Source organism: Bos taurus, chromosome 21, assembly GCF_002263795.3.
Source record: "Bos taurus isolate L1 Dominette 01449 registration number 42190680 breed Hereford chromosome 21, ARS-UCD2.0, whole genome shotgun sequence".
Classification (NCBI taxonomy): domain Eukaryota; kingdom Metazoa; phylum Chordata; class Mammalia; order Artiodactyla; family Bovidae; genus Bos; species Bos taurus.
In genome coordinates, this window is record NC_037348.1 from 31,830,381 (window position 1) to 31,847,019 (window position 16,639).

A 16,639-nucleotide genomic window follows, 5' to 3' on the forward strand; every position below is an offset into this window, starting at 1 on the left:
TTCCCCTTCCCATACCCTTTCGTTCCTAGCAACCAGCTGTCTACTTTCTACCCCTAAAGCTTTATGAATATCAAATCAGTACAATCATACATACTCTCCTGTGTCTGAATTAATTCATTTAGAATAAATCTTTTAAGAGTCTTTCATAATGTTGAATATATTATTAGTTTATTCCTTTCCACTGCTTTACAGTGTCCCATTCTCTGGATATCATAATTTGTTTATCCACTACCAGTTGGATATTTTACTTTCCAATCTGGGACTACTATGAACATGTGTAGACAAATTACTGCATGGATAAATGTCTTAATTTCTCTTAGATAAATACAGAAGTGGGATTGCTGAGCTATATGACAAGCACCTGCTTAACCTTAATTTACAAAATGTTTATCAAATGGGTCATTCCAATTTGTACGTTTACCAGCAAAGTATAGAGTTTCAGTTGCTTTAATCTCCAACTATTACTGGTGAACGGCCTATTTCTCCCCTCAATTCTGCCAGTTTTCCCTTCATGTATTTTGTGGCTTTCTCAGATGCATATATGTTTGTAATTGTTATATATTTTTTACGGATTCATTCTTTCATCACCAAAAAATGTCCTTCTTCCTTTATTGTACAATTTTGGTCTTAAAGTATATGTTGTATTATATTAATATCATTTAGCTACATTATCTTGCAGAGGTTATTCTTCTCATGAAGTATCTGTTACTTTCGTTTCACATTAAGCCAGCTGGGTTCTTATATATTGAGTGAGTCCCTTGTAGATAGCATATAGTTGAATCATTTTTAAAAAATTCATTCTGCCAACCTGTATCTTTCACTGGAGTCTTTAAGTGAAAGTGTGAGTCACTCAGGAGTGTCTGACTCTTTGTGACCCCATGGACTCTAGCCTGCCAGGCTCCTCAGTCCCAGGAAAGAACACTGGAGTGTGCTGCCACTCCCTTATCCAGGGAATCTTCCTGACCCAGGGATCAAACTCAAGTTTCCTGCATTACAAACAGATTCTGGAGTCTTTAATGAAACTATATTTAACATAATTACTGATAAGGACAGATTTACTTCTGCCATTTTGCTATTTCACCTATGCTCTCTTCTGTCCCCCATTTCTTTCATTACTGCTTTATCTTGTGTTAAATGTACCAGCTTCATTCCACTCTCATTTCTTCACACATATATACATACATATATATTTGTTTAGTTGCTTATTTTCTTAGTAGGTGACCTGAATTATAATTAACATCTTCTTTCATAACAATCTAGCTAGAATTAATATCAGCTTAGTTTCAGTAGTATACAAAAGTGTTCCTATATAGCATTTGGCTATATAGGTGGCTCAGTGGTAAAGAAGATGCCAGCCAAGCAGAGATGTGGGTTCAATCCCTGGGTCATGAAGATCCCTTGGAGAAGGAAATTGTAATCCACTTCAGTATACCTGCCTGGGAAATCCAATGGACAGAGGAGCCTGATGGAGTATAGTCCATTAGGGGTCGCAAAAGAGCCAGTCACGACTTAGCGACTAAACAACAACAATATAGCACTTATTCTTTATGCTAGAATTATAAATCACAGCTTTATACAGTGTGTGCCCATAAACATAGGTTTATAATTATTATTTTGTGCAGTTCACTTTTAATTCAAATGGGAAAAATGAGGAGTTAAAAAATACTACATTTACACTGACTTATATAGTTATTTCTATAGTTTTTTATTTCTTTGCATGTATTCAGGTTACTGTCTACTTTTTTTTTTTTTAAATCTCAGACTGAAGATTTCCTTTAGAGCGTCTTGAAGTGCAGGTCTACTAGAGACAAACACCTGGCTTTTGTTTATCATAAAATGTACGGATTTCTCCTTCATTTTTGAAATTTTGCCAAGTATAGAATTCTTGGTTGACAATTTTTTTCTTCTACCAGGAAACTGAATATGTTTATCCTACTAGCTTCTGACCTCCATATTTTCCTGTACAAATAAGCTGTTCTTATACTGCAGATATTTTATATATGAAGAATTGTTTCTTTTTTAAGATTTTCTTTGTCATTATCGCCCAGTGTTTGATTATGTGTCATAGCGTGGATCTCTGCATTTCTTCTACTTTGAGTTTGTTGAACTTCCTGGATCTGCAGATTCATATACTTCATTAAATTTGGAAAACTTTCAGATATATTTCTTCAAATGTCCTCTGCCCTTTGCTCTCTCTACTCCCCTTCTGGGATGCCCCTTATGTTTATGTTGGTATGCTGGGTAGTGTCCCACAGGTCTCTGACTTTTACCCATTCTTTTTTCTTTCTCTTCTATAAAAAGGATAATCTCAATTAATAGTTTTCAAGGTCACCAATTCTTTCTTCTACCTGCTCAGATAACCTGATGAACCCTTCAAATAATTTTTCATTTCAATTTTTGTACTTCACAGCTACAAAATTTATTAGTTCCTTAAAATTTTTTTAAATCTCATTATTAACCTTTTCCAGTTGGTTAGATATCATTCACATGGTTTCCTTTACTTCTCTGAGTACATTTAAAATTTTTAAAGTCTTTGTCTAGGAAGGCCAATGTCTGGGCTTCCCCAAGGACACTTTCTCTTAATTCCTCCTCCACAAAGTATGGGCCAATTTTCTTTTTCTTTGCATGCCTTTTCTTTGCAACTTTTCCTTAAGAACACACCTCTGTATTTAAAATGGATAACCAACAAAGACCTACTGTATAGCACATGGAACTCTCCTCAATGTTACATGCCAGTCTGGATGGAAGGGAGGTTTGGGGGAGAATGGATATATGTATATATATGGCTGAGTCTTTTCACTGTTCACCTGAAATTACCACCACATTGTTAACTGGCTATATACCCCAATACAAAATAAAGTGTTTAAAGTTACAAAAAAAAAAGATCAATGCCATATTAAAAAAGCAGATATTTTAAGCATTATAATGTGGCAACTCTGGAAATCAGATTCTCTTTTCTCTCAGGGTTTGTTTTTGTTTGTTGTACATTTGTCTAGTGACTTTTCTGAACTAATATTCTAAAGTTTATATTCTTTGTCATTATGATCCCTAAAGTCTTGGTTTCATTATTTTAGGAATCAGCTAGTGATCCAAGAGATTTCTTTGAATACCATAAATAATAACAACAAAGAGTCCCAATCTAGTATTTGCAGATGAGCTGTGTGACTGTGTTGTGGCAAGCCAACAAGACACAGTCAGGCAGATTACAACACTGTCTTAGCCCTCACTTCCTGCTTGCATAAAAGCCTGATGGTCGGGTAGGGAAAAGACTCCAGGGTTGTCTTGGGTCTTATCTAATCATGTACCCAACCCTGGGGATACATGTGGCCTTCTAGATTTCTCAGAGTATGTGGGAGATTTTCAAAGCCTTTGTTTCCCAAAGCATCTTAATCCTCAACCTTTCCCTGCAAGTTTTTATTAGTCAATTATTTATACTAGTTGTATATCCTTGTACTTGTGTGCTGTGCTTAGTCACTCAGTCATGTCCAACTCTTCGCAACCCCATGGACTGTAGCCTGCCAGGCTCCTCTGTCCATGGGGATTCTCCAGGCAAGAATACCGGAGTGGCTTGCCATGCCCTCCTTGCACCAGGTATCATCAATTAATACATTTGCCTTCATATTGTTTTGACAATTATCCCCAGGTAACCTCCTCAGCTCTGGGAGAATTGTGAGTTAGGCAAAAGAAGGACAAACTCTTAAAACTAACCTTTCAGAGAACCATCAGAGAGGTCAAAACAGCTATGGTTCTTTGAGTACAAGATCTGCTCTTCTCCAGTATTAGATACCTGTAACAGGGATGCAGTTGATTGTCTTCAAAGCTTCTGCTGAGTTGGGAAGTTGAGATATGCTCAGGGCAAGCTAAAATGCCACTACCCTCTTTTATGGGCTTCCCTGATGGCTCAGACAGTAAAGAATCTGACTACAATGCAGGAGACCTGGGTTTGACCCCTGGGTCAGGAAAATGCCCTGGAGAAGGGAATGGCAACCCATTCCATTATTCTTGCTTAGAGAATTCCACGGACAGAAGAGCCTGACAGGCTACAGTCCATGGGGTTGCAAAGAGCTGGACACGACTGAGCGACTTTCACTTTCACTCTCTTTTTAAAAGTTGAATTATAGTTAATCCATAATTTTGCACAGCAAAATGACTCAGTGATACATATAAATGTATTTTTTCTTTTTCAGATTATTTTACATTATTGGTTATTACAAGATATTGAGTACAGTTCCCTGTGCTATACTGTAGATCCCTGTAGTTTATTTTATATATAATAGTATGTAAACATTAATCTCAAACTACTAATCTATCCCCCCCACAAGTACCCCATTTGAAAACCATAAGTTTCTTTTATATGTCTGTGAGTTCCTTTCTGTTGCATAAGTAAGTTCATTTGTATCATTTTTTTTAGATTCTACATATAAGTGATAATGAGATTTGTCTTTCTCTGACTTATATCACTCACTCAGTATGATAATCTCTAGGTCCATCTGTGTTGCTGCAAATAGCATTATTTCATTCTTTCTTTTTTTAACTGAAGTATAATTGCTTTCCAATGTTGTGTTAATCTCTGCTGTACAACGAAGTGAAACAGCTATCTGTATACATATATACCCTCCCTCTTGATCTTCCTTCCCTCACATTCCACCAACCAAGTCATCACAGAACACCAAGCTGTGGTGTTCTACACATCACGTTCTCACTACCTATCCATTTTACACATGGTGGTGCATTTATGTCAAACTTAATCTCTCGGTTCATCCCACTCTCCCCCTCCCCCACTGTGTTCACATGTTCTTCTCCACATCTGCATTTCTATTCTGCCCTGCAAATAGGTTCATCAGCACCATTTCTCTAGACTCCACATACATGTGTTACTATATGATATTTGTTTTCCTTTAACTTATTTCACTTTGTATGATATATTCTAGGTCCATCCACATCTCTACAAATGTCCCAATTTCATTCTTTTTTACGGTTGATTAAAATTCCATTATATATATGTATCACATCTTCTTTATCCATTCATCTGTCAATGGAAATTTAGGTTGTTTCCGTATCCTGGTTATCGTAAACAATGCTTCAGTGAACCCTGGGGTACATGCGTCTTTTTCAATTATGGCTTTCTCAGTTATATGTCCAGCAGTGGGATTGGTAGTGGGTCATATGGTAGTTCTATTTTTAGCTTTTTTAAGGAAACTACATTACTGTTCAGGAGAAGGAAATGGCAACTCACTCCAGTATTCTCCAGAATCCTGAATCCTGTGGACAGAGGAGCCTGGTGGGCTGCTGTCCATAGAGTCAGACATGACTGAAGTGACTTAGCACGCATGCATACATTGGAGGAGGAAATGGCACCCCACTCCAATATTCTTGCCCAGAGAATCCCAGGGACAGAGCAGCCTGGTGCAAATATTTTCTCCCTTTTCCTCTTGCTTATGCTTTCCTTTGCTGTGCAAAAGCTTTTAAGTTTAAGTAGGTCCCATTGGCACCCCACTCCAGTACTCTTGCCTGGAAAATCCCATGGACGGAGGACCCTGGTGGGCCGCAGTCCATGGGGTCGCTAAGAAGTCGGACATGACTGAGCGACTTCAATTTCACTTTTCACTTTCATGCACTGGAGAAGGAAATGGCAACCCACTCCAGTATTCTTGCCTGGAGAATCCCAGGGACGGGGGAGCCTGGTGGGCTGCCGTCTATGGGGTCGCACAGAGTCAGACACGACTGAAGCGACTTAGCAGTAGCAGCAGCAGGTCCCATTTACGTCAAAAAGTGTTTTTCCTATGTTTTTCTCTAAGAGTTTTATAGTGTCAGGTCCTACATTTAGGTCTTTTATCCATTTTGAATTTAATTTTGTGTATAGTGTTAGGGAATATTTTAATTTCATTCTTTTACATATAGTTGTTTAGCTTTCCAAGAAACATTTATTGAAGAGGCTGTCTTTTCTCCACTGTATATTCTTGCCTCATTTGTCATAGATTAGGTGACCACAGGTGCATGAGATTGTCTCTGGACTTTTCCTTCCTGCATCATTGACCTTATTTTTGTTTTTGTGCCAGTACCATACTGTCTTGATTACTGTAGCTATGTAGTATTGTCTGAAGGAGCCTGATTTTTCATTTTCCAAGATTGCTTTATCTATTCAGGGTCTTTTGTATCAAAATGCAAATTTTAAAATTTTTGATTCTAGTTCTGTGAACAATGTTACTGGTAATTTGATTAAGAACTGCACTGAATTTGCAGATTGCCTTGGGAAGCACAGTCATTTTGACAATACTGACTCTTCCAATCCAAGAACATGGTATATCTTTGCATCTTCTTGTGTCATCTTTGATTTCTTTCATCAGTGCCTTATGCTTTTCACAGTATAGGTCATTTGCCTCCTTAGGCAGATTTATTCCAAGGTACTATTTTTGATGCAATGATAAATGGGATTGTTTCTTTAATTTCTCTTTCTGATTTTTCATTGTCAGTGGATGGAAAAGCAATAGATTTCTGTATATTAACTGTGTATGCTGCAACTTTATCAGATTCACTGATGGACTCTAGTAGTTTCCTGGTACCATCTTTCTCTATGTATACTATGATGTCATCTGCAAACATTGACAGTTTTACTTCTTTTCCAGTTTGGATTCCTTTTTCTTCTCTGACTGCTATAGCTAGGACTTCCAAAACTATGCTGAATAAACATGGCAAGAATGGACACCCTTGTCTTGTTCCTGATATTAGAGGAAATGCTTTTAGATTTACACCACTGAGTATGATGTTAGTTATGGGTTTGTCATATGTGGCCTTTATTATGTTGAGGTAGGTTTCCTCTATGCCCACTTTGTGAAGAGCATTTTTTTTTATCATAAATGGATGCTGGATTTTAGCAAAAGCTTTTTCTGCATCTACTGAGATGATCATAATGGTTTCTACTCTTGAATTTGTTAATATGTTGTATCACACTGATTGATTTAGGGATGCTAAAAAATCCTTAAATCCGTGCGATTAAACCCACTTGATCTCCTTTTAATGTATTGTTGGATTCAGCTTGATAGAATTTTGTTGAGGATTTTTGCGTCTATGTTCATCAGTGGTATTGGCCTATTATTGTATTCTGGTCTCATATTGGTAACAGGGTGGTGGTGGGAAGGCAGACATTTTTAAGAAGAACAAAATGCCCTGGCATATTTCAAAACAGCTCCTTATTCCCTGCTGGAAGCAAAAGCATTTTGCTGTGATACTCACTTTGAGAACCTGATCAAGCTCTTAGAAGTGAAGTAAACAGAAGTGTGGGGATCTCATGTAGTTCTGACTCCCATATTTGTCCACCTTGAACATCTGGAGAGTCATCAATTATAGCTCAGGTTTTCCTACCCCAGTACTGATTTCCACAGAGGTTTCTGCTCTTGTTACGTTGTGATTTTCTCTATTTGCTTATCTGTCTGTCCAATTTGGAAGGCTGCATCCTACACTGTTACTTCATGTATCTTATGCATCTAAGAAGAGCTGCTGATTTTTCACTTTTTTCACATTTTTACCTGTTGTTAGGATGGAGTGAGTGGTGATTTCCAAGCTTCCTATGTGCAGGACTAGAAATCAGAAGTATAATGGAATAATGTATGCAACTTTGTGTTAATAAATTTAACAACTGCTATGAAGTGGACAAACTACTTGAAAGATACAAAATACCAAAACTGAAGAAGAAATACAAAGTATGACTTCACTGATTATATACATAATTTAAATAAAAAACTAATTCTAATCCTATAGAAACTCCTGCAGACACAAATAGTTTTCAACCCACTTAAGCAAGCCAACATTCTCTTGATTACAAAACACAAAGATATTGTAACTACAGATCGACATACATCACGAGCATAAATGTACCAATCTTTTACAAACAGTTATCAAACTTAATCCAACAATATACAAAAAAATTATATATAATGAGAAAATGGGGCTTATTAAAAGGGTATAAGGTTGACTTAACACTCAAAAGTCAGTACAGAGTTATATACCCTACATGGGAATAGGATGCAAATTATATCTCACTAAAGCTGCCATAACAAGTCAACATAATGCACCAAACTGATAAAAATGAAAGAGTGCATTTTAATAGATGTAGAAAAGGCATGTGAGAATATGGTATATCAATCTAAGAAAAAAGCACTCAGGAAGTTAAGAATAGAATAAAGTTCCCTCCATCTGAGAAATGACATCTACAGAAACTGTAAGGTATGATGTTATAGCTAATATAACGTAATAGTGAAAACTCTACTGCTTTCTCCCTAAGATCAGCACCAAAGCTTCTGTTTCGTATTTTGTAGAAGGTGCAACACAGTGCAATAGACAATAGAAAAAAATAAACAGTATACTAAGTAGAAAAAAACAAATAAAATTGACTTTATTCTGATATGTTTACGTACATAAAGAAATCTTATAAATTTATAAAACTATTAGAGCTCATAAGTCTATTTGGAAAGGTCCCAATAGCTAGTGAATATACAAATAGTAATTCTGTCTATATGTTCACAACAAAAAATATTACAAATATAATTTTCAATAGAAACAAAAACTTAAAATATTAGGGATAAATTTAATGAAGTATTTGTAAAGCATTTAAACTGAAAATTACAAAAAACTACTAGAAAAATTACATAAGCTCTAAACAAATGCAGATACATATCTCATCATGAATTGGAAGATTCAAAATTATCAGGATATCCTTTCTTCCTAAGCTTATCTACAGATCAGTGCAATGCCAATCAAAATCCCAAGAGACTTTTTAATTTTAGATAGTATAAACTGGTCTTAATATTTTTGTGAAAATGTAAGACATTGGAAAAACAAAACTTCAAAAAGAAAACAAAGTTGAAGACGTCTATTGCTTTATCTTAAGACCTACTACAAAGCTACTGTAATCAAGACAGTGTGAAAAGGAACAAAATAATGGAAGAGAGCAGACCAGAAGCAGATTCAGACTTCATGGGGTGATTTATATTTTTTATTAGGTGTCAAAATAGAAAAGCAGGGTAGAAGAGGAGAGTCCAGAAACAGACTTACTCACATAGGGGAGATTCTCTTTTTTTAACCAAAGTATTAAAACATCGTAATCGGAATGGAAATCTTTTCTGTGGATAGTGTTGGGATAACTGGCTGGCTATACAGAAAAATACACCTGGACCTATTCTTCATATTATACCCACTAATTTGTTTGAGCCGGATCATAAATCTAAATGCCAAAACTAAAATTACAAGGCTTCTAGAAAAAAAAAAAAATGAAGGCTTTTTAACCTTTGGTCAGACAAAAATCTCTTAGAACCCAGAAAGCATAAGACCTAAAAAGAACACATTGATAAAATAGATATCATCACGATTAAAAATACATTTGCTTATCAACAGCTATTGCTAACAAAATGTATAGCCAAGCTCCAGATTCAGAAAAAAATTCACATAACACATAACTGGCAAAGAACATGTAGCTAGAATATATAAACAACTCAAAGATAAAATGACAAACAACTCAACTTTTAAAATGGGCAAAAACCTTCAAAGACACGTCATAAGGGAAGATATGAGTGGTGAAAAATTACATGGAAAGATACTCAATACATATTATTAATCACTAAGGAAGTGCAAATTAGAATCACGAGACACAACTATGCTAAAACTGGAATTAAGATTAAAATTTTAAAAATTAAAAATACCAAGTATTGACAAATGTTGAGCTACTGGGACTCCCCCAGGTTGCTGATGGAAGTGTAAAATAGTACCACCACTGTGAAAAAAATGTGGAATTTCAGTTTTAAGTATTTATCCAAGAGAAAGGAGAATGTAAATACACCTAAAGACTTGATAGGTTAATTTACAAATGCCAAATAAGTGAAAACCCAAATGTCTATTAACAGATGAACAGATAAAAATTTATGGAATATGCACACAATGGTATGAAATGAAATGAAAAAAAAAAAAAATAACTACACACAAGTCAAAACACAGATATATCTCAAAAATGGTATACAGCTGACCCTTGAACAACATGGCATTGAACTACATGGGTCTACTTATACTTGGATTGCTTTCAATAGTAAACACCACAGTACTACACAGTCCCCAGCTGGCCAAACCCGTGGAGGTTTAACCAACAGAGGAACTGCAGAAATGGAGCACCAACTGTCAGTTACGTGTGGATTTTTTGACTGAATGGACAGTCAGTGCTCCTAACACTCTCACTGTTCAAGGATCAACTGTACTTGGTAAGAGAAGTCAGCCACAAAGGCTTCGTTTGTATGTATTTCTAGAATAGGAAAAACTACCCTATGAGGATAGAAAGCAGGTCAGTGGTTACCAAGAGCCAAGGGTGGTGAAAGCCTGACTGGAAAGAGACATAAAGACACTATGAAACAATCAAAGGCTCTTACACATGATACGTGAGTATGCAGGTTTGACAAAACTCAACAAACTGTGTATTAGCGATCTCTACATTCACTTACATAAATCATACTGCAATAAAAAAAATTATTGATATAGGTATGTAAGCATAGAAGGATACGTATATGCCAAAAAATTAGCAGCATCAGAATTATAGGATTTTTCCTATAATTTAAAGATTTCCTTTAATAACCTAGCATTACTATATATATATATATATATATAGTATATATATATATATATATCAGAGCCCGAAGGACAGCCTCACTGAAAAGGTTAACATTTCAGCAAAGACCTGAAGGAGGTAACAGTGCTAAGCTCTACGGATATATGTGGGAGAGCTGTCCAGAAAGAGGAAAACTGGAGTGTAAAAGCCCTGAGGCTTTGAGAAGAGAAGTGACATGATCTGACATGTTAACAGGTTCACTTTGGTCAGCATGTTTAGAATAGACTGTGAGAAGCCAAGGATAGAAACAAAGAGACTAGTCAGGGAAGTACTGCAATAATCCAGGTGAGATATGACGGAGGCTTGATTGAGGGGGGAGGTAGTGATGCTAGAGAAAGAGTCTCTGAATGTACTTTACAGCAAAGCTAACATGATTTGCAGTTAGGCTGGATGAGACGTGGGAGAAAGAAAAAGGTCAAGGACAATTTCAAGGGTTCTGGCATACACAACTAGAATAGACTTACCTGGTTATTAATACAGAGAAAACTAGAAGGAGAGGTTTGGAGGGGCAGATGCAGAGAAGAAAGCAGGAACTTGTTTTGGATACACTAAATTTGAGTACAACTGAAGAGATATAAAACCAGTAGTCATCAACAGGTGGAGAATACAAACACCTGGTGAACTAACCAAAGGAATGTGTACATAGAGGAATAAGAGAAAGGTCCAGAGAATGGACTCAATACCATTTCTGGAGGTCAGCAAGTTCTCAGCATAAACTAGAAACGAAGGCCAGTAATACCCTAAAGTATATACTCTAAAACTATTCTTAGAAACTTCAAGGAACTACAAAAAAAAAAAAAAACAACCAAAAAAGCCTTTTCTATTCTTTGCTTGAATGAGTACTCTCAAGTTTCCACTGATTATGTAAGATGAAATGGACATCTTCTTTTAATTACAATCTGAAATTGGAAACTATAGAGAGATAATACCTGTTCACCATTATTCTAGACCTGTATTTCTATAATTCCATACGTCAAGCTTCTCTTTTTCTAACCATTTAGGAATAAAGGTGCAACAATATATTCAGACAACCTTTCTTCAAATAGCAAAGAATTATTTTCTAAGGAGGAACTACATTTGTGTCCTGGAACAAGACTCATTAGTCATCAGATGATGCTCAGAGCTTGTGAGGTAATGATGTACTACACAGCTGTCTGATCCTCAGATGTCACTTTGGAGGCTGATGATAAACTACAGGTCTGACAACTCACTTTCCATTTCAAGATATTTCTTGAACTTTCTCTTGTTGTGACAGGCAACCAAATTGATTAAACCTAGTCATGGGATTTGACACTACAGCCAGCAGACTTCTATTTGTTGATTGCTATTGATTTTCTTTGATACTTCATTTAAAAATCAATAGTTGGAAAGAAAAATAGGCTTGGTTTACACATACTTAAACATACTATTGTATGCTGAAGGAGGCACAAGTTTGGCAGGGCTTTGGCATCCAATTATAAGAAGAGCTCTTAACAGGTGAAAGCAAGGGCTTTAGATCGATATTCAGTTTTCTTTCTCAATCAAAGAAAGTGGCTATAAATTAGGCTCATCAGTATTATTTTCAAGGCTTTCTTGAAGCAAACAAGTTTAAACTTTTGGAGAGGGGCAGAGAGTCTTCCTTGGATTTACATTAAAAATGATACACCACTAAAACTTTTTCTTTGTTTTTAAGCACATTTATAGTTCCTGAGGGCTTCCCTGGTGGCTTGGTCAGTAAAGAATCCACTGGCAATGCACGACACTTGGGTTTGATCCCTAGATCAGGAAGACCCTCTAGAGATGGAAATGGCTACCCACTCCAGTATTCTTGCCTGGAGAATTCCATGGACAGAGGAGTCTGGTGAGCTACAGTCCACAGGGTCACAAAGAGTCAGACATGACTGAGAGACTAACAATTTCACTTTTTTCTTTTCATGGTACCTGAAATTCATCCGTGCTTTTATCTTTTTGGCTTTCTTCTTATTTTTCTGCCGCTCTTCTCCATCTTTCGAAGGCTCTGGTGGAGCTGTACTTTCAACCACAATGTCAATAACATATTTCTTTAAGGAAAGGTGCTCCTGCAAGATAAATAAATGAAATAATAATTAAAAACAACATGGCACTGCTACAGACTACAGTGAATAGAAAAGAATACACAGATGAAAGTAAAAGTAACCTCTATGAAATACTGGCTTCAAAAATTGCTTTGGTAAACACTGAAGAAATCATTTTACTTGAGACTTTCATGGACCTGTCAAACTTTGCTGCACATCAACTGAGCTAAATGCTAAGGATACAGGGACATACTCAAGTGCCCTGTAACCCCACACTGCAGTAGGAGAGGTAAAATACCATACTCTAATCTATAAAACCCAGCTTGGTACTACAGGAGCTCAAAAGGGAAACAAGATCACTTGGGCTGATGAGGAAAGATTTTAAGAAGGAAGCACCATGTCTGCTATCCCTTGAAGGATGGATTGAATTTGAACATATGGATATTGGGTATGTGTGTGTTTGTTTGGGCTGGTAGTTGCGAAAGGTGGCAGGAAGGAGAAAGGAGTAGGGCATCCCAGAAAACAGGCAGAGGTGAGAAAGCAGAATGTGGCTAGTGGCAGCAGAAATTTGGTCTGGCTGAAGTACACAGAGTTTGGCCCCACTTCCCTCCTTAGCCATCTTGGATTTTATGGCACCTCATTATTATTACTCTCCTGCATGTACACAACTCCCCTGTCCCTCTATTCTTCTTTCATACCTGCATGGAAAAATCTCAACCCTAAATCTAACTCTTTCTCTACTTTGTACTCATAACTGAGCAGATTAATATGGCTATAAAAACCATGGTGACAAGATCTCAGTTTAAATTTATGACCTTACACCTCAAATGGGCTCTAGAACTGCCAGGCCATCGAGCAGCCTTAGTCTACTTTGTCTACATTCTCCCTCCTAGAAATTACTTTAGACCCTCTCCTTAAATTTCCAACATCATTAGAACTGTAGATCACTTCTTCCTCCCTGACACACTTTCTTCACTAGGTTTCTAGATAACACACTCTCCTCCTAACTCCAGCTGTACCTTCTAAGTCTTCTTTGCTGGATCCTTTCCTCTTCTTGACGGATAAATATTAAACATCTCAGACTTATATTCATAACTTCCTTCTTCTCTATTCAAACTTATTTATCAAGTACAGTGACTTGAAATATCATTCACAGAGGCAATTCCCAAATTTTTATCTCTAATCCGGACTTCTCCCCTGAACTCTATTCTTATCAAACTATCTACTGAAAATCTCCACTTAAGTGGAGTATTTCCAATATAAGCATTTCCAAAATAATACTCTACAACATAGCTCTTATGCTGCTAACATACATTAAAAATTGACCTTATGGTGTTTAGTAAGTGGTGCCACTATTTGCATAACTGCTCACATCTAATACATTAGTAAATCCTATCAGCTCTACTTTCAAATATACCCATATTAATCTCAATCCAATCACTTCTCCCCACCACCATCACTTAATCTAAGGCTTCCTCATAGCTTTCATTTGCATTATGAAATAGCTTCTTAAATATTCTTCCAGCTTCTATGGTCTCAAAATCTTTTATTTACAAAATCAGCAATTTTAAAAAATATAAATTACATCATATCATTCCTCTTATCAAAATCTTGCATTCTCATCACCTTCAGGGTAAAATCCAAAGTCCTTATCACAGTCTACTAAACCCCACATCATCAACTTCTCTGACCTCATCTGACATTACTCTCTCTGTTGTTCACTCCACTGTGGATGGAGTGGGCATATTAAACAGTAGAACTGATAGGGTTTACTTATAGATTAGATTGAGCAGTTGTGCAGTTACTGAACACTCTAACAGCAAATTTTATGTATACAAGGAGCATAAGAGTTTTGTTGTAGAATGTTATTTTGGAAATGCTTATGGTGGAAACACAAGTGGAGAGTTTCAGGAGACAGTCTGATATAGGAGTGGAATTCAGGATGCTGTTGTTCTTCACATCCCTCAGGAATGGTACTGCCTCAAGACTCTTGTTACCTTAGCCAAGAATATTCTTCTCCACGTACTTGCATGGTCTCAGCTAAAATGAACATTCAACCTTACATAACACCATTATTTGCCATCTTCTTCTTTTTCTTCATAGGACTTGTTTATCATCAGTTCCTGATATCAATATTCATTTGTAATTTCCTGCACTAGAACATAAGTTTCATGAGGGCACTGACTTTGTTTTGTTCAGTGATGGTTCGGTATCTGGTACTGTGCCTGGCATACAGTAGGCACTCAATAAGTATAGGTTAAATGAATGATGAAATGAAGATAACAAGATGTAATACAATATCTGTGGTCAAATGAATGAAGTCAAAACATACAAACTTTCAGTTATAAGATTAAGTAAATCTTCAGATTGTAATGTACAACATAGTGAGTATAGTTAACAATGCTGCTGCTAAGTTGCTTCAGTCGTGTCCAACTCTGTGCGACCCCATAGACGGCAGCCCACCAGGCCCCACCGTCCCTGGGATTGTCCAGGCAAGAACGCTGGAGTGGGTTGCCATGTCTTCCTTCAATGCATGAAAGTGTAAAGTGAAAGTGAAGTCGCTCAGTTGTGTCTGACTCTTAGCGACCCCATGGACTGCAGCCTACCAGGCTCCTCCGTCCATGGCAGGAGAAGCATTTTCATTTCCTCCGTCCATTTTCTAGGCAAGAGTACTGGGGTGGGTTGCCATTGCCTTCTCCGTAGTTAACAATACTGTATTGTATATTTTAAAGTTGCTAAGAGAGTAGATCTTAAAATTCTCATTACAAGAAAAAAATTGTAACTCTGAGTGGTCATAGACTGTAACTAAACTATGGTAATCATTTCACTATATACAGATATATAAAACATTGTTGCATACCTAAGACTAACACAAATGTTCTATGTCAATTATATCTTGATAAAAAAGGGCAAAAGTAGTATTCTGAGGGCTTACTATACAATGTACACTGAGGTAAGTCCCTTACATATGATCATTGATTTAGTCCTTTGAACTACACTAAAAGGTATATATTGTTATTACTTTCATTTTAACTATTAGGAAACAGACACAGAATCAAATAACTTTCCTGAAGTTAGAAAGTCAAGATCATGATGATTAGCAGTTTTGTAGATAGTAGTGATACAGCCTAATTTAAATCCAGACAATATGATTATGGAGTATATATTTTTGGCTAGTACTTTAGAGATATGGTTAGAAAATGAGTTGAGCCATAGAGTTGTGCTTATTATGAAACTTCTATGCTTAGTGAGGTCGGAGGGAAAAAGCCAAATCCTGTATATTTTCTCTTCTATATGGAATCCCCCAAATAAAGCAAACAAATGGATATAATAAAACAGAAACAGACTTACAGTCACAGAGAACAAACTAGTGGTTATCACTGGGAAGAGGGGTAAGAGAGGAGCAAGACAATGGAAGAGAATTAACAGGTACAAACTACTAATTATTAAATAAATAAGATCAAGGTTGCAATGTACAAGATAGGGTATATAATCAGTGTTTTACAATAACTTTAAATGAATATAATCTATAAAAATACTGAATCACAGTGTTGAACAACTGAAACTAACATAACACTGTAAATCAACCATACTTCAACAAAAAGCAGAAACTTTTCAAATCATAAACTTACCAAAACAGTAAAACAAAATCACCCCAACCAAAGGTGGAAAATATTCTCAAAAGTGGAAGTAATTATTTTCACTGATAAATTAGGCCTGTTGTATACAACATCTTTATACTTTGGCACTAAACAAAGGCAATTACTTAAGTGATAAGTATATATAATATACATATACATGCAACTTGAAAAAATAACCTGGGTCTCAAGTCAAATGAAAGCAATCACATAAGTAAATAAAGAAAACTCCCTTAACATATATAATAAAGATACATAACACAAAGCAAGTCATGTAAAACCACCATCCAAGTTATCATTTATTAAATACTTGCTGTGATCAG

At 36.3% G+C, this 16,639-nt stretch overlaps 1 protein-coding gene across 4 annotated transcripts in view; it reads right to left on the reverse strand.

The window, feature by feature from the left end:
* SCAPER (S-phase cyclin A associated protein in the ER) overlaps positions 1-16,639 on the reverse strand; it is a 423,604-nt gene that overhangs the window by 233,983 nt on the left and 172,982 nt on the right. For all 4 annotated transcript variants that reach the window (XM_010817116.3, XM_010817115.3, XM_059879316.1 and 1 more), the window contains exon 21: positions 12,566-12,702. In XM_010817116.3, coding sequence (XP_010815418.2) covers positions 12,566-12,702 — 137 coding nt within the window. The remainder of the gene's footprint in view (positions 1-12,565; positions 12,703-16,639) is intronic.